At 46.8% G+C, this 21,610-nt stretch overlaps 1 protein-coding gene across 1 annotated transcript in view; it reads right to left on the bottom strand.

Annotated features, from left to right (window-relative positions):
* The window catches only part of CCDC63 (coiled-coil domain containing 63), a 24,485-nt gene that overhangs the window by 1,366 nt on the left and 1,509 nt on the right, over positions 1-21,610 (bottom strand). The window contains exons 2-9 of the mRNA XM_023762685.1: positions 19,008-19,197; positions 16,779-16,898; positions 14,145-14,326; positions 13,162-13,340; positions 12,248-12,468; positions 6,771-6,845; positions 2,491-2,683; positions 1,005-1,208 (exon numbers count right to left, since the gene is read on the bottom strand). Of these exons, the coding sequence (XP_023618453.1) occupies positions 1,005-1,208; positions 2,491-2,683; positions 6,771-6,845; positions 12,248-12,468; positions 13,162-13,340; positions 14,145-14,326; positions 16,779-16,898; positions 19,008-19,197 (1,364 nt within the window). The remainder of the gene's footprint in view (positions 1-1,004; positions 1,209-2,490; positions 2,684-6,770; positions 6,846-12,247; positions 12,469-13,161; positions 13,341-14,144; positions 14,327-16,778; positions 16,899-19,007; positions 19,198-21,610) is intronic.

Here is a 21,610-nt window from a genome sequence, read left to right as displayed (position 1 = left end):
TGAGAACCACTGAATATATAGATATATTATATACCATCACATTCTTTTTAGTGGCTGTGTGGTAGCCCATTGTATGTGGGGTGAATGGTAACTTCTTTAGCCAATCTCTAATGAGTGGGCATTTCAGTCATTTCCAGTTTGGGGCTGCAGTGAATATCCTACCACCTTCATCTTAGACCCCCGAATACGTTTTTCCTGGATGACCAATTCCCACAGTTGAGATTACAGGCTTAAGGGGTGTATCCACTTCTCAGGCTTCCCATACATGCTGCCAAACTGCCCTCCCCAAACCAAGTGGGGCCGATTTTATCCCCAGATTCAGGGAGAAGGGCTGGTTCCTCACCCCCCTCGCCATGAAGGGGGAGCATCATGAACTCTGAAAGGAAGGAAGGTCAATGGAAGGCTTCTGGATGGGGAGGGACCAAGGGAGGTCGTGGGTGGAGTGAGACTCAAGAGCATAGGGTGAGGGTGAGAGATGAGATCTTGTGAGCCCCTAATCTGCCAATTTGGAAATTTTGGATATTTTAAGATTCATTTTATTTTATTAAATGTATTTTTGTCGATTTCAGAGAGGGAGAGATAGAAGCGTCAATGGTGAGAGAGAATCATTGATTGGCTGCTTCCTGCACATCCCCTACTGGGGATCGAGCCCTTGACTGGAATTGAACCTGGGACCATTCAGTCCGCAGGCCGACACTCCAGCCACTGAGCCAAACCAGCTAGGGCTTAAGATTCATTTTAAATGGCCATAAAACAGTTGTGATTTTAAAATATATCCAGGATAAGTAAACGTCAGGATCTGCGGCGAGGCCATTGGGCCACAGGGAAAAGCATCCCTAAGGGAACCATGTCAAGTGGCCACAGCCAAGAAGGTACCGGATGAAAGCGATGGGCTCATAAAAAGGGGGAAACTGAGGCCCAACACTGCAGACTCTCCTGACTGCAGACTTCCAAGGAGCCTTGACCCAGCGACCTGGGCAGATCCGGGTAGAAAGAGAACTCACCTTCATCCAACCTGTCGGTGAAGGGGTCAGCCCTGAGCACTGGGGGGTTGACCTTCATGGGTTCTGGGATCTTGAGGAGGGCAGAGCTGCCCCGGAAAGGGTTGCTGAAGGTGGGCAGGGTCTCGGTGTCTGCCTCTTCCATGTCCAGCAACCGCCGGAAGGACTCTAACAGCAGCAGGTCGTTGGTCTTCTTTTCAATAATGGCTGGGGGGAAACGAGGCGATCAAGATCACCACCAAGAGGGGCATCTCGGGGTGGTGCCCCCCGCTGGAGAGGAAGGGAAGGAATAGGAAGTGGGGGCTGCCGTGCGCTCTTATACGGACAATGGCTTTCTCTTGGGTTACACCATGCATTCTTAAGGGGGCAAGTATCACCCCAAAAAGGTAAAATTTGGTTCTTGAGAAGCAAAAAGTAAACTGACTCTATAAGGTAGGGGTGGGGAATGTGTGGCCCATGGGTGAAATCATTTGGTCTGGCCCGGCCAAGGCATTAGGGGTGAGTTAATTAAATGACCGAATATAGCAGGCTAATGTTTACTAGTAAGCTGATAATTTGTATGGCCCGAGAATGCTGTTATAAATATCTAATGGCCAATGGCTCTGGGCAGAGAAAAAGGTCCCCCCGCCCCCGCTATAAAGTATAAAGCACGCATATACATACAGGACATAAACAGCTATCCTTATATCTGTTTATGACCTGTATGTATATGTGTGCTTTATACTTTCATACTTTATACTATACTTTTATAATTTAGTGTATTAAGTTTTTATGAGGATGGAGCAATCAGGGAAAGAATATCTAAAAAGGCTCCTTAGAAGGTGATAATAAAAAGAAGGTTGAGGAACATTGGGTTACAGTAAAAATTGGAAGCCTGGGCCTGCCCTGCTTTAAAGTACTGATATTTCCTCAGTGCTCTCTCTGTCTCAGACCTCAGGCCTTGCTCATGCTGTTCCTTCTGCCTAAAATGCTTTCACTACACCTTCCCTGAAGCACCCCTACTGGAGTTTTAAGACCCAGGTCAGGCCCTGCCACCTTCAGGAATGTTTCCCGGATCTGTCTGGGTTCGGGGAGCTGCCCTTTCCCCTGTGTTACATAGCCCTGTGCAGTCTCCAGAGTCATTCATTCATTCTACAAATGATTATTGGATGCCTACTAAGCCAGGGACTGTGGTAGACTGTGGATGCTTGGAAGGAAAAATCCAGTATCAACAAACTGGCAGTCCTGCCCTAATAAAGATCACTTCTTTCTTTCTTTTGATGAAAAAACTAAAGCACAGAGAGGTTCAGAAAGTTGCCCAAAGTCACACAGCTTATAAGAGTACAACCAGGATTTGAACCCAGGCAGGCGAGCATTAGTGCCCACATGCTTTACCACCAGACTTACTGCCACAAAAACAAACAAACAAACAAGAACAAGTCCTCACGCCTGGTTACAGAAAGCTCTGGAAATGGTTCCTAAGATTTTAACGGGCCCCAGCTTGACTCACCCAAGTACTGTGGAAGGTTGATATCGGTGACTTTCCCTGTCTCCCCTAACTGCACCAGGATCTTGGTGGAATCACAATTTATTTTCTTAAAAAGGTCCTCCACTGAACTCCTGAGTTGCTCCAAGGTCTTTTGGATCTCCTTGTAGCTGTTCTCATACATATCTGCCTCCTCCGTGGTCTTCTTTAGTTTCTCCTGGTGGCAGACCCCGATTCCCACCCCAGGTCAGCCAGGCTGCCACCTTGGGCTCAGCCCCCCCCTAAAGATTTTCAGTGGGGATGAGGGTTCAGGACCCTCTGGGGCCAGGGTCTCCAAACTGCAAGTTTTCAAACCTCGAAGGGGGTGCAAGATCAATTAATGAGCCTCAGTCAGCATTTAAAAGTGGAGTAGAACAGAAAAGAAAGAGAAAAATACTAGAATAAATTGCAGGTAATAGGATATTATTCAATGTAAGTTTTATTGTATACATAATGTATGTATGTATTGTATACCTAATGTATGTATATCTACATGTGTACTGGGTAGTTAGTTAGTTTGTGTGTTTTTTTAATAATCCTCACCTGAGAATATTTTTCCATTGATTTTTAGAGGAGTGGAAGAGACAGGGAAAGACAGAGAGAAACATCGATCTGAGAGAAACACATCGATTGGTTGCCTCCTGCATGAGCCCCAACCAGGGTCCAGGCCTGGGCCAAGGAGGAGCCTGCAACCAAGGTATGTGCCCTTGATGGAATCGAACCCGGGACCCTTTGGCCCACAGGCCGACCGACGCTCTATCCACTGAGCCAAACCAGCTAGGGCGTGGGTTAGTTGCTTTGTTTTTTTTAATTGAAAGCTGGTGACTTATTTATTAAAAATTATAACCCACAGGAAGAAATATATTTTATATTTGCGGCCTAATTCCTACCTATCTACCTACCTACATATGTATGTGTATGTGTGTGTATTCATATATATGATCTAATCAAATGAAATTAAAGTTTCACAAATCAATATTCTTATTGTGTGTTCTAATACTTTCTTTTCTATTCTGTCTCATTATTTTTTTAAATGCTGGTTGCAGTCCAACAAACTAATTTCAGCACTCACGGGCTAAAACATTGCTCGAGCCCCGTGGTTCTCAAAATGGGGTCCCAGGACCAGCAGTTCAGCTTCAATGGGGAATTTGTTAGAAATACAAGTTATGGGGCTGCAGTGCAGACTAAACCAGAGGCTCTGGGTGTGGCCTGGCAATCTGTGTTTTAACGAACCTCCAGGCGACTCTAACGCCCAGTGAAGTTTAAGAACCTCCTAGAGTCCACTGGATCGCAATCTTGCCTTCAAGTTAATATCACCTTGGAGCTTTAAAATATTTGCTGTGCAGCCCAGCTGGTGTATGATTCAGTGGTTGAGCTTTGACTTATGAATCAAGAGGTCAGGGTTCAATCCCCAGTGGGAGGCGTACAGGAGGCAGCTGATCAATGATTCTCTCTCATCATTAATGTTTCTCTCTCTCTCTCCCTCTCCCTTCCTCTCTGAAATCAATTAAAAAATATATAATATATGTATTTGCTGCACAGACAAATACAGTGTCAGATTCAGAGTCACTGATCTGGGGTGCAGCCTGGGCATCGGGAATGTTAAAGCCTCCGAGGTGATTCTGACTTCAGCCCAGGCTGAGAATCAATGCACTCGGTTGAGTGCTCCACCGCTTCCAGCATCGCCCTCTGAGTCCTCAACTTGCAAAGGTAAAAGGGGGCCCTGTAAGGACCCACCCCGTTCCCCAGGGCTCTGTCCCAGGTAATTATTCCAAGGGGTCAACCCTCCCTGCACACCCATTTTCCAGGTGAAGAAACTGAGGCTCTGAGACACACAGCCAGGAAAGGGAAGCCAGGATTCCAACAGTCTCTCAACCACTGCACCAGGCAGCTTCCTGTCCTAGCTACTAGAATGTTCAGTGCCCAGGACTGCACTTTTCTCATAGTTCAGCAAGAGCTGCCCTCTCTTTCTAAAGGTGCATCAAAGGTTCACAATTTGCCCTAGCTGGTTTGGCTCAGTGGATAGAGCATCTGCCTGTGGACTGAAGGGTCCCAGGTTCGATTCCAGTCAAGGGCACATGCCTGGGTTGCAGGCTCGATCCCCAGTGCAGGACGTGCAGGAGGCAGCCAGTCAATGATTCTCTCTCATCACTGATGTTTGTATCTCTCTCTCCCTCTCCCTTCCTCTCTGAAGTCAACAAAAAAAATATTTTTGAAAAAGTTCACATTTTCTTTAAAAAGCCTATTGTGATAGTGATAATATGTGTCCAACACCTAAAAGGTTCCAGGCATTTTACACGCATCATCTCAACTCATCCTCACAACACTGACCCAGTTTTCAGATGAGGAATATTGAGGTCAGAGAAGAAAAGTAAACTTGTTTTTAGCTCTCCTGTATCAAGTTGTCTAAGTACCTGACCTTGGGTTCAACTCTTCACTTGGACAATTATTAGTAACGAGGTGATAGTAACGGTCCTATGAAGTGAGAACAATTATTACCCCCACTTTACAGGTGTTAAAACTGAGGCTAAGAGAGGTTGAATCACTTTCCCAAAGTCACACAGTTAGGAAGTGACTTTCCTGAGAGTTATAGCCAAGCATTTGTTTCCAAGGCCGAGTTGCTTAACTCCTATGCAAAACCCTCCCATCAAAGACTGGCCCCACCTTTTCTCCCAGAGGGGCTGGAGATGACAAAATGGAAGGTGTGTGGCAAGGCTCCAAGAATAGAGCAGATGGGAGCAGAACTAAGAAAGCCGGGGGCTATTAAGACAAATTATCCTGTTTTTGCATTTGAAAAGCCTCCAGAAGGCCCTTTAATGCCAAAGGAACCAACAGCTGATGGTGGGAGAGATGCTTGGGGTTGCCTGGTGAGCCCAGCTTCGCTAAGCTGCCCCCCTTTAGGCCTTCAAAGCCCAGAGATGCAGAGCAGCACTAACCCCAACCTCAAGAAACCACCTGGACGTTGGGGGACCCAAAGCCGAGGACATGGGACTGCAAGTCTGTGCCCAGCGTGGGAAGGGTCTCCTTGGACTTGGGTCCTGCCTGGAAGTGGAACTCCTCACACCTGGACTCCTGGGAAGGCCTCTGAGCGGCAGCAGCTCAATGGGCAGCGTGTGCTTTGCTTCCCCCCAGTGGCTCACTAGAGAATGGCACCGCCATAGCTGTCTACCAGGTGCATGTGCCAAGAACAGAAAGAAGCCCCAGAGAAGAGAAGGGAAATGAGCTAGGAACACAGTTCCTGGGCCAGAAACCATTGGATTATAAGAGGGCTTTAAAGTCAACTGTCTGAATTCACATCTTTGGCAGATGTTTGGTATCCATTCTCCCTTTATACCTGGATAACAAAACCTTGATTGTATTTAGGGTGGCCATGTGCCCAGCTAAAAATTGTATTTCCAACTCTCCTTGGCAATAGGAATGGCCAGTGAGGTGTAAACACAGAAGTCATTGGCTGAGACTTCCGGGAAAGAACTTTCAAGCTGGCTGACTCAACCATGTTATGGCTGGACCATCGGCAGCCATACTCATCCTCACGACTAAGAGGCATCCTTGGGAATGTGAGCCACACACTAAGGATGGCAAAACAAAAAAGAGGAACCTGGGTCCCTGGTGACATCATGACTTCAGTCTTATTTCTTAACGAAGTAAATAAACTTCCATCTTGATTAGGCCCCAGTTATTTTGGGTCGGTGTTATTGGCAGCTAAATACTAGTACAACGCAAAGCTCATACAGTATTCCAGCTCCATGATGTTGGTCAAGTGACTTTGCCTCTCTGAACCTCAGTTTCCTCACCTGTAAAATGCTGCACCTACCTCATAGGGCCGCTGTGAGGATTAAATGAGAGTGTAAGCAAAGCACTTAGCCTAATACCTGATATGTAGTACTTGCTCAAGTTATGTTTGTAATAACTATTATTGATTGATTACAGCCAGGACAAGGGAGAGAAAAAAGACTGAGGCAGATATCTGTCTGCAATTTGCCAACCTGGGATAAATTTACAGTTGCAAGGGCCTGGGCTAGGCTTCCTGAAGTGGGGGAGTCTTTAATGGACACAGTGGCCCTAGGGACAAAATTCTGCAGCAATACCTGTAGCAGAGGCTGCCTGTGACAAAGGGTCAGATCTGCCAAGATGTGACTCAGGCCAGTAGAGAGTCACAGGGCAGGTTTCTTACTTCTCCTGGGAACCAACTGACAGGCTGCCAGACAGACAGACAGACAGACAACGGAAACTCCTGTGTCCCTTCCTTCCCACCCTGGTCTTACCTCCAGCTGACTCATGACAGAGAGGTCATTATCATCAGACGTTTTCTGCTCGGATTGCAAGTGGATGATCTCATTCTGCTTGAGAGAAAAACCAGACCATGAAAAAAGTGGGTGCTCCCCTCCCCCCCACACCTGGAAATCAGACTGTGCCTCCAGGAGTTTGTGAGGATTTAAATGATCCAATCCAAGGAGCCCAGAACCCCTGAGTCCCTCTTATAGCCCTGGAGGTTTCCTAATTTAAAAAAGGTGAGGGCCCGGCCAGTGTGGCTCAATGGTTGAGTGTCAACCCATGAACCAAAAGGTCACTGGTTCAATTCCCGGTCAGGGCACCTGCCCAGGTTGTGGGCTCGATCCCCAGTAAGAGTTATGCAGGATGCAGCCAATTGATGTTTCTCTCTCTCATCAATGTTTCTATCTCTCTATCCCCCTCTCTCTCTAAAATAAATAAAACGTATATTTTTTAAAAAGAATACTGCAGTAGTCAGCAACAACAACAAAAAGAAAACATTGCGAGAATAGGAGGGTGGATGGCTCATTTTTTTCTGGATAAGTGTCTAGAACAGTGTGGTCAATAGAATTTTCTGTGATGGTTGAAATGCCCTGTCTGCATCATCCAGTGCTGCAGCCACCAGCCACACGTGGGTACTGAGTACTTGAAATGTGCTAGTGCCACTGAGGAACTGAATCGCCACATGGAGTGAGTGGCTACTGTAATGGACAGGCAGCTTCGAGCAGCGGTTCTCAAGCTCTAGCATGAACCAGAATCACCTGGAAACTTTATATGCTCTTGGATTACCTTTTCCCACAGGCATGTAGATTATGTTTCCCATCTTTAAAGGGAAAAGAGTAACCCAAAAAAGAAATCTTCCAAAAGATTAACTAATGCCATGCCCAGGTGATGGGATGCTTCTTGATTTGGGGTTTCCATTTATACTTTTTAGTATTTCGTACATAACCTGAGTAGGTGGCATTCCTCTTCTGCCCAGAACTCTCCCACGGCTCTTGTTTCTCAGCGTGACTGCCAAAAACTCTTCTGGAAATATACTCTGCCCAGCACCCATAGCATCCCTCCCCTCTCGAACCTCACCCCCCACCCCATCTCTCTCTCTCCATTCCAGGCACCCTAGCCTGCTTGCACTCTCCTGCCCCAGGACCTTTGCACCGCTGTTTTCTCTACCTGGAATAGTCATCCCTCCCCCCCAAAGATTTGCACAGCTTATTCCCTCACCTACAAGTCTGATTAAGCTTAACTTCTCAATGGCCATGCCCTCACCTGACTCCAGAATCCCTCTCTTCACATGCTCCACTGTATCTTTTTATACACGTTTCTCACTTTCTAATAAACTCTATCAGTTATGTGTTTGTTGGACTTGTTGTTTTTTGTCTGTTTCTCCCTGGCAGAAAAGAAGCTCCATGAAGGAAGAGCTTTTTGAAACCTTGCTCACAGACATATTACCAGTGCCCAGAACAGTGTCTGGCATATAGAAGGTGTTTAACAAATAACTTGCCAGATGAACAAATAACCCAAAAGAACACTTTTTCAATTATAATATACAACTTTATGCATAATATGTTGACATTATAGATAATAACTATGTTAAGTTTTTAAAGCATCACCAAAAAAGATCGGAAGAAAACAGTTCAAAATGATTGTATTTAGGCAATAGAATAATGGGCGATTTTTAAAATTCTTTTTATCCTTAGGTAGTTTCCAAATTTTCTATAATGAGCATATCTTTCTCTTCTAAGATTTTTAACATATTAAGCCTTCCCATTGGAAAGCAGAGTTTTCAGGATTTATTCAACAAGCATTTGCAGCTCTATTTAAGCCCCCAAAGGCACTTCGGTAACTTCAAAAAGAAGCTCAGAAACTACTGTTCTGGTGCAAACATCACTCTACAGATGGAAAATCTGAAGCCCGGAGAGGGCAAGGACCTGCCCTTCTTCATCAGACACAGCCCGCCCTAATGCCAGAGGCAAGCTGTGTAGCAAAGAGTAAGTACATCATGGGGAATGGGGAAGATCTAGGTCAATCTGTTGGGAACCATTTCCTGGCCAGGTCAGTTTCCTCAAATCCCTCTCTATGGCTTGTCTCTGTCACCCCACTGGGACTAGGAAGGTGCTCCTTCCTGGAAAATAAGGATTCGGGGTCCTGCCAACTCCCAGGCCATCCTTCCATGTTCCTTCAGATCTCTTTGTATTCCAAGACCGTCCCTGCAATACTGCACATGGCCACCAGAGGGGAGTGGTGAAGCACCTACACGGGAGATCGCAAACTCAAACCCAGCTGGTCTGGCTGAAAGAGGGCAGGCTTGGGGGATGATAGGGGCAGGGGACTAAGCTTCCCAAGCGAAAGTGGACAGGAGTTGTCAAATATGATTTTCCAAGAGAAATCAGAAACCCAGAGTTTCATTTTTAAATGCTAGCAGCTAATAAATTTTTTAATATGGGGCTGGGGGAGACCAAGCCAAAAAAAAAAAAAAAAAGGAAAGCTGCATACATCCTGTTGGGGAACTAGCCCTACCTATCGCTCTAACCACAACCCTCCAGGTAGGGGTCCTATTTGTTTTTACCTTTTTTTTTTTTTTTAACCTGAGCCCTAGTTTGAGCAGAGATGCCACAAGAAAGCCAAAAGGTTAAGTCTCAGGCACCTCCTCCAATCACCCATCCACCTCCACCCCTTTCATCGGGGACTGCTCCATTTTATCTGTTTCTCTACTGGTGTTTCCTCAGAACCTGAGTTTAAACAAAAATGTTCTGTAGATTTTTTATAAAAGCTTGGAAACTACTGCTCTAGTGCAAGAAGTCACTCTACAGATGAGGAGACTGAGGCCCAGAGAGGGTGAGAATCTGGCCATCTTCATCAGACACATTCGTCCTAATGCCAGAGGCAGTCTGTGTGGCAAATGGAGGACAGGAGAGCACCCTCAAGGTGAATGGGAAGGTCAAGGTCAATTACTGTTTGGGAACCATTACTAAATGTGCCTCCCATTGTGTTCCGGGCCTTCCTGGGCAGCAGGAATGCAGAGGGAATACACTGTGAGCTGGACATTCTCCATCTCTCCCAGAATCTACCTTCCTGCCTTCTGGCTCGGGTTGGGCCTAGCCAATGAGAGACACCAGCTGGAGATTACAGGGCAGGAGAGTGAGGTTGGGGGTATTTCCCCACTCCTTGGCAGGTCACTACTTTGGCCACATCCCTCCAGGAAGGGCACACAGACAGCTTTCTCCACACACCTCGCTCCTGATTCCAGAAACTGCTCCCTCCCTTCACCAGTTCTGGACCCCTCTCCTCTTGCTGGTCCTGCACTCTCCCTTCTTAATTTTCTTTGTAAATAGTCCCTTTTAAAAAACTCACCTCAATTTACCCATTTGGGGCATGCCATCTGTTTCCTGGGACAACCCTAACTGATACAACCCCTCCATTTCCGCCATTTCTGCATGCCACCTGTACTATTATTATCTATCAACCTACTATTATCTCTGAATAGTCTGTAATTTAACCAAACTTTATTTTAATATGTTGATCATTATTTGTTTACTATTATTACTGATCACACTAATAATATCCAAGTCACAAGTTTGCTCTGCAAGCTACATTTTTCCTAATCCTCATTAAAATCAATTCATCGCGCCCTGACCGGTTTGGCTCAGTGGATAGGGCATCGGCCTGCGGACTGAAAGGTCCCAGGTTTGATTCCGGCCAAGGGCATGTACCTTGGTTGCAGGCACATGCCCAGTAGGAGGTGTGCAAGAGGCAGCTGATCGATGTTTCTAACTCTCTATTCCTCTCTGTAAAAAATCTCTCTCTTCCTCTCTGTAAAAAATCAATAAAATATATATTTTTTAAATCAAATCAAATCAATTCATCGCTGGTAAATTACAAGTTCCACCTATACATTCTAGCTATGATCTACTTACACAAGCCCCACACTCAGGAAACAGTGACATTACAAAAGGAAGTGGCTCCTCTAGTCATATAAACAGAACACTGAGACCTCAGAGGGAAGAATAAGTTCCCTGAGGAGATGACATTTGTGCAGGGCAGGGACTAATGTGCAGTATTTCATCAGAAGAAGGGCAAGGGGACGGGGAGGAGGAAGCAGCACACGGAAAGCCTCTGGGGAGGGAAATGCCTGGCACAGCTGGGGCTGGCAGCTGCAGAGGGAGCCTTGGGGGTCGTGATGGGGGCGGAGCCTGCAGGGGCAGGTTGAAGCTACATTTTGAAGAGCCTGGAGTGTGTCACCCTGAGTTTAGACTCTGCCCTTTGTAGACATCCCAAAGGCTGTTTATGGGATGTGAGGGCGATCTGGCTGCGACATCTGTCACCCCATTGATCGTCAGGGTTGATTGGGCTGATCTGGCTGGCTAGGCGGGTGTCCCCCTCCTCCCCCACCGATCCATGTTCGTCCCTCCCGAAGCTGCGCGCTCGGAGGACCTTCCCCCGCAAGGAGAGGATCGGTCTTTGGTCAAGGGTATACAAGTAGCTGCGCTCCCCTGCTAGAACCTCCAAACAAGCTCCCAAAGGCTGTTTATGTATGCTCTGGGGAATAAGTAGCCCAGGGAGCCAATTAAGTTTGGGAAATGACAGGTTCAACGAAGGCAACCAGGTTTCTTCACCAAAGGACTTGGCAGAGCATTTACTGTGCTCATGGACATCAAGTCTCTCCAAGATGAATTGACCATCTCCTCTCAATTGTGTGAAGCTGTTGATTAACAGAAGGCAGCAAGCTTTTGAGGCAAAGAGCCAGATAGATTTCTCAGGATTTATAGGCCACGTATGGTCTGTCTTATATATTATTCTTATTTTTTATACCCCTTTAAATATATAAAAACCATTCTTAGCTCACGGGCTATGCAAAAATAGACCACAGGCCATATTTGGCCATGGCTATAGTTTACTGAACCCTGGATTATAAAACATGACATGGATACTAGATGTCACTTGGAGTGAGGGGACATGACCACATTAAGTGTGTGTATCAATTGAAAGGCAAATACCAATTCCAGAAAGGTTGAAAATGCAGGCAGGACATTGGGGGAAATGTAGTGTTTCCTGAATTGATTTGCCCTTGAGGCCCTTTTTGTTGCAGAGCATCTGAAAGAGTGTTCCAAAGAGCCCCCAGTGGTTAAGGCTGCTGTGGGGGCGGGCCGGTCTCAGGCTTAGGAAAGAAGAGTGGCCCTGCCCAGCCGGCATGGCTCAGTGACTGAGTGTTTGAGTGTCAACTTACCAACCAGGAGGTCACGGTTCAATTCCTGGTCAGGGCACATACCCGGATTGCAGGCTTGATCCCCAGCGTGAGGCATGCAGGAGGCACCTGATCAATGAATCCTTCTCATTATTGATGTTTCTCTCTCCTCTCTCTCTCTCTCTCTCTTCCTCTCTCTCTCTTCCCCTCTCCCTCTCTCCCTCTCTCTCCCTCCCTTCATCTCTGAAATCAATTAAAAATATTTTTTTTGTAAAGAATGGCTCTGACCTGGATTTTCTCAGTCTTCTTCTCCATCGTCTCCATGTCATTGTTGAGCTCTGTGACATACGTGAACCGGGCAAAGTTCTTTTCCTCCTTGGCCAGAAATTCCTCAATGAGGTCATTCACGTTCCCATTCTCAGTCAGCTTCAGCAGCCGGAGGTGGGCCACCTCGTAGCTCTCAAAACTCTCACCCTTGCTCTTCCTCCTGGCCTTCTTTGGCTTGAGAGCTAGAAAGGAAAAGCCAGTGATATGAGTGTGAAAAGGAAGGCGCTCAGTGCCGTGCCCAGCAGAGATGTGTTCTGTGTTTATAATTATTGTGCCTTGGGGAGGATGCGAGGCTTTCCCAGGAGATGGGAAAACTTCACTCCTTAGTTGCTTCACAAATATCTTAACTGCACACCTACTATGTGCCAGACACTGAGTAGGGCTCTGTGAGTACAAAAACTTTGCCCCATGGAGCTTTGGTGGGGGAATCAGACAAAAAGAAGAGAGCCAAGTAAAAAGAAAAAGAAATCCAATAACTACCATTGTGGTCTGAGAATGGAGGTGCTGTGATGGGGAGCTGGATGGTCAGGGAAGTCCTCTCAAAGGATGAGACATCTGAGCAGGATGAAATTCAAGGAGGCCCTGGGGACAGAGGCCTGAGACAGGCTCAGAACTTGGCGGGTTCATGAAATCAGAACCAAAAAAGTTCTCTAAACCTTGCTCTCTCCGGCCTGGATACCTGCAATAGCTCCTACTCTCCTGAACTCAGTCTTATCTTTCTGATGTGGTCCCCATGTGGCAATTAGAAGGATCTTTCCAGGCACCTCTGGTCACATGAGCCCTTGACATGCTGTGGCTCTCCATGGTTGCTGAGTCGAAGCTAAAACTTCTCAGCCTGGTTTACCATCTGGTCCCTCTGCCTCAGGAGCGTGTACCTTCCTTTTTGGCCTGCTCTTCGAACTCCATCCGATCATTCAGCTTGATGAGCAGGAAGGATTTGAGCTTGGTCTCGTGGTCATAGACACGCTCCAGCTCTCGGATCTCTAGGTTGTACTGAGAGATGTCCTTCTGCTGGCGATCCTTCATGGCAGCCATTCGAGCGGTGGCTTCCAGTCTGGGTGAAGGGGGCACAGAGCCTGAGTGTCCAGAGGATCCGCCCTCTCCCTGCCAGCCCAGAGGGACTTTCTGCCAATGACCACCACTTCTTTCCATCAGGGAGTGGGAGGAGCAACCCTCTTTACCTGAATGACAGGAGCTACCAAGTCTAGACCACCCCCAGGAAATTCTTCTTCTTTCATCACCACCAGAACACACATCACCATCGTCACCTCCACCATCAGCATTATCACCATCATCATCATCACCACTTGTCAATTACTATGTCCCAGCAACTCCTTAATACATATATATTATTTAATCCTCACTACCACCCAAAGAGGTCCTATGACAATATAGTAGTGTTAGAGCCAGGATTCAAACCCAGACCTCACTGACTCCAAAACATGTGCTCTTCACTGCTAAACTATACGTCTTTTGGCCCTGTGAGGGTAAAGCCGGGAGACTAAGAGAGACCCCTAGGACTAGAGGCAGGGGCACCTGAAGGAGATAATATGGCATAGAGCTTTGAATCTCAGATCTGCCAGTTATCTGGATCTCCGGTATTTTGGCATCTCTAAGCCTCCACTTCCTGGTCTATAAAATGGGGGTGTAACTCCTATGGCATTTGTGAGGGCTGAGATATTCCCCAAAGCACCTAGTATCAGGCTTGGCACACAGTCAGCGCTTAGAGTTATGATGATGATTTAAGGTTCCTCAACACATAAGCACAGGAGGCAGTGGTGGCCCAGAGTAGGACATTAGATGCTCAGCAGGGGTCTAAGAGACCTTTTTTCCCCCGAGGGTCTCCCCCTCAGCCCACCTCTGCTCATAGGCCTGAGCGGACTGCTCAATGGCCTCATTCATGATTTTCTTCTGCGTTAACAGGCGCCCATGGAGCTGCTGGTAGGCGTGGTCATAAGCTGCCTTCTCAAACCGTAGGTCCTCAATCTCCTTGCGGAGCTTAGTGTTGGTGGTCAGCATCTTGTTAAAGTTCATGGTGACCTGTGGGGAGGGGTGTGCTTCAAAACAGGGCTCGTTCCTAGGGCATAAGCTTCCAAAAAGCAGCCGGAGAGTTGGGAGGTCTTCCCCCAGCCTCCCACCCCAGGCCCAAAGGACAGTGGCTTGGAGCACTGGGTGAGAGGCTTAAGTTGGCCACCAACTGGCTCAGTGGCCTTTGACAAGTTACTTTTCTTGGATTTCAAATTTCTCACCTATGTTTATACCTAACTTCTGGTTTTCAGTAATTACAGGGGTGAGGGAAACAAGCTGAATGATACCATGAGGAGCAATCAGCCAAGTCCAGCAAGTAGAACTTTCTACAGGACAATTGACCTGATCTCTTCAATAAGTTGATGACAGGAAAGAAGCTGGGATGGGGCTGTTTTCACGCAGAGCTTCTCACACTCAGCACTCTTGACATTTTGGGCTGGATGATGCACTGTGGTAAGGGCTGTCCTGTGCTTTGTAGAATGTTAAAAAAGCAAGACACTACTGAATTGACTCGGGAAGAAATAGAAAATCTGGATAGACCTCTAACAAAAAGCCAACCTCTACAGACAAGTCATCATTAGAGCATGTATGCGTTTATTAATTCATTCAATCAATAGATGTCTGCTGAGCACCGACTGTGAGCTTCACACCGTGCCAGGCATTACTGATTCTTAACCACCTTTGTCCTCACTGGGGTTGTTAATAAATAGTGCAGCTCTAGCCGGTGTGGCTCAGTGGAACTGCTGGGACTGAAGGGTCCCAGTTGTGTCGATTCCAGTCAAGGGCACATGCCCGGGTTGTGGACTCGATTCCCAGTAGGGGGCGTGCAGGAGGCAGCCAATCAATGATTCTCTCTCATCATTGATGTTTCTATCTCTCCTTCTCCCTTCCTCTCTGAAATCAATATAAATAAAAAAATTTTTATATTTTATTGATTTTTTACAGAGAGGAAGGGAGAGAGATAGAGAGTTAGGAACATCGATGAGAGAGAAACATTGATCGGCTGCCTCCTGCACATCTCCTACTGGGGATGTGCCTGAAATCCAGGTACATGCCCTTGACCGGAATCAAACCTGGGACCCTTCAGTCCGCAGGCTGATGCTCTATCCACTGAGCCAAACTGGTTAGGGCTCTTTATGCTTTTCTAGGGGGACTTCTCCCTCAATCTCAGACCACATCATTGGATAGGGCTGCTTTGCCCAGTCTGATGGGAGAAGGGGGAAGAGGGAGGAATGCAGTCCAAGGGTAGCCACGTGACTCCAGACCACAGTGATTGATTCGGGGATGGGCACGGGACCCAGGCTGGCCCCATGGGAACCCTGGGACTTGTGTCTGAACTCCTAGGGAAGAGAGACTCCCTTTCTGCTGGTGTCTGTTCACGTTGGAGGCCGCCCAAGAATGACGTCCACCCAGAGAAAAAAATGGACAGATAATGTGTCCTAAAGACATATTTGGAGCACCTAGATCAGTGGTTCTCAACCTTCCTAATGCCGTGACCCTTTAATACAGTTCCTCATGTTGTGGTGACCCCCCACCATAAAATTATTTTCGTTGCTACTTCATAACTGTAATTTTGCTACTGTTATGAATCATAATGTAAATATCTGATATGCAGGATGTATTTTCACTGCTACAAATTGAACATAATTAATGCATAGTGATTAATCACAAAAACAATATGTAATTATATAGGTGTTTTCCGATGGTCTTAGGCGATGCCTGTGAAAGGGTCGTTCGACCCCCAAAGGGGTCGCGAACCACAGGTTGAGAACCGCTGACCTAGATCCACCTATGCCTGAAGGTACCACTTCTTCTCTAACAATTTTCACTTCTATGACCAATACATTAGCTATTTTTGCTTATTCCAGTTTGCAACAAAATCCTGCTTAATGCCAAAATCACAGTAGACTGAAGGCGATCAGGAAACGCCACTTTCTTTTTATCAAGGTACGCCAATCTATGCCTACTATGTCTCAGCGACATCAATGACAACCAAAAGGCACGCCCTCTAATGGAGGCATGAGCAGATTGGCATGGGGGAGGAAAGTCTAACTAGTTCTGCCTGGTGAAGGGTAATATTTGAGCTACTTCTTGAAAACAAGTAGGAGATTATGAAGCAGGGAACTAAGAGTAGGCATCCCAGAAAGGGGGGAAGGGAAGGGGAGGAGTAGAGGGTATGCGGGCATCCGCATGTGCCAAGGTGCAGAGAGCAAGAAGGAGAAAGGCACCTTGGGTAACAATGGGCCAACAAGAGAGGATGGACCAGAGAGGGTGGAACAGAGTGAGTGGAGGGTAAATTCTAACAGGCTGCCTGATCTAGACGTACACCATTAGTTCACCAGCTCCTGAGCCTGTCTACTAAATGAGTATATATATTCTGCTAATGGCTCCACAGACATCATTCTTTACCCTGAGCAAAGGGAGGCAGAGATGTTTGCAAAGCTGCGGAGAACCCCTTACGTACAAGATTCAAACGTGTCTCTAGCATGTGGATCTGTTTTTGCAGTTTCCGGGGGTGATTGGACTCCTGTGTTTTTGTGAAGATCTGTTTTTGGTTTATAATTTTTTTTTCCATCTGACTAATCTGAAAAGATAATAAAAAAAAAAGAAAGAAAACCCAGCTGTGTTAACATCTGTATGGATACAAATCCGACAGTTCAACTCACTTGAGTGTGCTAAAACAAAAACTGCAGTGTTATTTCTTTTTCTATAAATAGAATTTTAATTGCTCAGATACATGCTCAATTCAACTTAATCCTAGCCAGTTTGGGGTAAAATGAAGCAATTTAGAGGTTTTTGGTTTTGTTTCTTTAAATCCTGACCCAAGGATAGTTTTCCATTGACTTTTAGAGAGAGTGGAAGTGAGAAGGAAAAAGAGAGAAATATCAATGTGAGAGGAAAACATTGATTGGTTGCCTCCTGCATGAGCTCCGACCAGGGTCCAGGATGGGGAGGAGCCTGCAACTGAGGTAAGTGACCTTGACCTGAATCGAACCTGGGACCCTTCAGTATGTAGGCTGACACTCTATCCACTGAGCCAAACCAGCCAGGGCAATTTAGAGTTTTTGCTGTAAATTTCACTCACCTATGGGCATAAATTCCACCTTACCCTAACCCAGTGGTTCCCAAACTTATTTGGCCTACTGCCCCCTTTCCAGAAAAAATATTACTCAGCCCCTGGAAATTAATTTTTAAAAAATTTTAATAGCAGTTACTCATCGCCCCCAAATGCACCTGTGGCCATCACCGGCCCCCTGGATCGCTGCAGCGCCCACCGGGGGGCGGTAGCGCCCACTTTGGGAATCACTGCCCTAACCCATGGTTCCCAACAGAAAGTTTCCAGCGGGTATTTCCCCCACAAAGGGCCTTCTGTAACCTGGTGGAGTGTTTTGGGGCTCTTGCACACTTAATGTGTGGGTCAGGAGATGTCACACATCCTGCAACATCTGAGACCACACCAGACATCCAAGAACTGTGCTCCATCCTTGGTGACTGTCCAGTGCCCCTCTGGAAGGTATGCAGCTATAAAATCCTCTATAATTTTCTGTACCTACAATCAAGCTGTCTCCTACATATAAACACAATTTGGGTTTTTTTGTTTTTGGTTTTTTAAATATATTTTATTGATTTTTCACAGAGAGGAAGGGAGAGGGATAGAGTTAGAAACATCGATGAGAGAGAAACATCGATCAGCTGCTTCCTGCACAACCCCTACTGGGGATGTGCCTGCAACCAAGGTACATGCCCCTGGCCGCAATCGAACCCAGGACCCTTCAGTCCGCAGGCGGACACTTTATCCACTGAGCCAAACCAGTTAGGGCTAAACACAGTTTTTATTTAAAAAAAAATAATTGAGCCTTAGCCGGTTTGGCTCAGTGGATAGAGCGTCAACCTGCAGACTGAAAGGTCCCAGGTTCAATTCCAGTCAAGGGCATGTACCTTGGTTGCAGGCACATCCCCAGTGGGAGGTGTGCAGGAGGCCGCTGATTGATGTTTCTCTCTCATCGATGTTTCTAACTCTCTATCCCTCTCCCTTCCTCTCTGTAAAAAATCAATAAAATATATTTTAAAAAAATAATTGATAAGTAAATATCCTTTTGATCCACATTCCTCTTGAGTATTATAGGTTACTTGCAGCCAAACGCATCCTTAACTGTCACACCATGGATGTTACCCACCACTTTAACCCCTGATCGATCTCCCAGCTCTGTTAGTCCATTTCCCCACTGTGTTCTCCAGTGCCTCCTCACTGTACTTCAAGTAAATTTTCAAATTCTTACTGCATCAGTCAGATGATGTTTGGTTATGCTCCAGTAATAAACACCCCCCAACTCAGTGATTTAAAACAAGAAAGGTTTCTTCCTCATTCATACTTCATATCTATCAGTGATTGGTGTTGCAACTGATATTAGTCAGATTTTGGATTTTACCTGGACTTTACCTCTAGCCAATCCCTAGAGGTAAAGTAAGAATTTGGAAATTTATTTAAAGTACAGCGGGGAGGCACTGGAGATCATGGTGGAGAAATGGGTCAACAGAGCTGGAATCAATAGTGGTGGAGAGAGTGACCAGTCACATTTAGGAAAGTGAAGATGGGAGGGGTGTTATATCTGCCCTAAGGCATCATGGGTACTTCTCATACCCCTTCCCCTTGCTCTGTGTTCTGTTTGGCCCTTTAAAAGTAAGACCATACCTTCTCATCCAGTTCAGCCAAGAGCATTTTCATCGATTTAATCAAGGAGTCATAGTCCTCTTTGGTTTCCAGCAGGAAACGCAGCTCCATGTAGTTTTTCTCATTCAGATCCAAGTTCTTGGAGGACTTGATGAGATTCAAATGCAGGGTGATCTCATCCTGCTCCTCTTGCAGGGTCTTGATTTCCTTTCTGTTAGGAAAGCAGTGCATGATTAACCCTGAGCCCGAGTTCACCTTGATCAGACTCTCCAGAGTCCTTCGCTGTGAAAGGAGACTCAGAGAGGTACAGCCCACTGAAGCGGTGGAAGGGACCTGCCCAAGTCTTCAGTCCAGGTCTGAAACTCAGATCGCCTGCGACCCAGTTCACTGCACCGCCCACTGCTGTGCCTTCCTCCAAGGGGCATTTTTTTCCTAGGGAACAATTTGGAGCTGAGCCTGTCAAAACCCATTACCCAGACATGGCGGGAGCCCCCACGTTCTCTTTTGCCCCCAGCTCACTGGCATATTTCCAGATTTTACAACCAATTATCTCTACTAATAAAAGGGTAATATGCTAATTAGACCAGGAGACCTTCAGGGAGACCATCCGATGTCCTTCCCGACAAAGCCATGGTGGTGGGTCCGAGGCAGAGGCTGTTAGGGGTGGTCAGGCTAGGAGGGGAGGGTTGGGGGTGACCAGACTGGTGGGGGGGCAGTTGGGGGGGAGCAGGCCGGCAGGGGGGCAGTTGGGGGCAAGCAGGCTGGCAGTGGGGGACAGTTGGGGGTGATCAGGCTGGTGGGGGGGCAGTTGGGGGCGAGCGGGCCGGCAGGCAGAGTGGTTAAGGGCGATCAGGTCGGCAGGCAGGTGAGCAGTTAGGAGCCAGCGGTCACGGATTGTGAGAGGGTTGTCTGACTGCCAGCAGTCAGACATCCCCCAAGGGGTCCCAGATTGGAGAGGGTGCAAGCCGGGCTGAGGGACACCCCCCCCGATGCATGAATTTCGTGCACCAGGCCACTAGTCTCTAATAACGAGAGACAAACCCATCAGACAATTTTTCAATTTTGAATCAACATAGTAACCCTAACTTCCCCTAGTTTCTCTACTTGGGGTGCTAATAATTTGTTAAATTGGCTACCTGAGTCTCCTCCTTTCTCTCCCTCTGTCTACTCTGGAGAAGAGAGAGGGTGGGGGATATGGGCGAATGGGGGTTTCAGAAAGAGAAAAGGCTCAGGAGACTACACAACAACTGAACAACAGAAAACGGCACAGAGGCCACGTTTCTGGTGAACACTGGGCACCCCACACCTGCTGCCCAGTGCGGTTTGCAGGCCAGCTGCCCCGCCATCCTCGGGAAGCTTGGAGAAATGCAGAGGCTCAGGTCCCAGCCCAGGACCTACTGAATCAGAATCTGCTCTGTAACAAGATCCTCAAGTGACTCGTATGCCCACTGACGTGCTGGCAGTGCCACACTAGAACAGCGTCTGCAAAGCTTTTTCTATAAAGGGCCAAAGAATAAATATTTTAGGTTTTTCCAGCCAGACGGTCTCTGTTGCAACTACTCAACAAAGTAACCATAGGCAATGCATGAACAAATAAATGTAGCTGTGGCTGTTTTATTTACAAAAACAGGCAGCCAGCCAGACCGTCCTTTGCCGACACTGTCCTAAAACAGCACTGTCCTAAAACAGCACCATGCAATAGAACATTTTGCAGTGATGGCAATAGTCTCTGGCTGCACTGTCAGATAGCATCCACCAGGCACGTGTGGCTTTGAGCGCTTGCAATGTGCCTAGTGCAACTGAAGAAGTGAATTTTCAATTGTGTTTAATTAATTGCAATTTTTAAAAATATATTTTTATTGACTTCAGAGAGGAAGGGAGAGATGGAGAGAGAGAGAAACATCAATGTTGAGAGAGAATAATTGATTGGCTGCCTCCTGCACGCCTCCTACTGGGGATCAAGCCCACAACCTGGGCATGTGCCCTGACTGGTAATCAAACCATGACCTCCTGGTTCATAGGTCAATGCTCAACCACTGAGCCACACAGGCCGGGCAATTGCAAATGTACATAGTCACATGTGGCTAGGGGACTGCTAGCGTGCACACCCAGTTCTAGAGCATCTAGTCTTCCAAACCTGGCAGGTGGGACTCTCTCCCCCATTTAAGCCCAGGCACAGATGTGCAGGCTGGGGACTGCATGGCCCAAAGGAGCACCGTCTGCTTGAAAAAATATCGATTTGTTGATTTATTACACTTTTCTGGGAGACACTTTATCTTGTTCTAACAAACCTCTACATGGTGACAATGTTTCCAACAGATGGCAGTACATCTCTTGAGAAAGGGTGCCTTTTTCCAACTGACATGCAGATCCCATGTGGACTAGCAGTGGCTGCGAGTCAAATCCATGGGAAATCTAAAGAGCCCCTTCTCCCTCTCTTCCTAACCCCACGCATCGTCTAATAGCAAGATCTTCTTTCTAATAATGGACAGCTTCTGCCTGTACAAACATTAGGGATGGAGCTAAGAAATTACATTCCCTTGGAGGGAATCTAAAAAATACCTGGTGGAAAGGTTGCTTATTTAATCTCAGGAGACACCTTCCTACTACCCCAAAATAACTAT

This window comes from Myotis lucifugus, unplaced genomic scaffold, assembly GCF_000147115.1.
Source record: "Myotis lucifugus unplaced genomic scaffold, Myoluc2.0 scaffold_256, whole genome shotgun sequence".
Taxonomy (NCBI): Eukaryota; Metazoa; Chordata; class Mammalia; order Chiroptera; family Vespertilionidae; genus Myotis; species Myotis lucifugus.
Note: the sequence above shows the minus strand (reverse complement) of the source record. Positions and strands in the feature narration are given on the sequence as shown.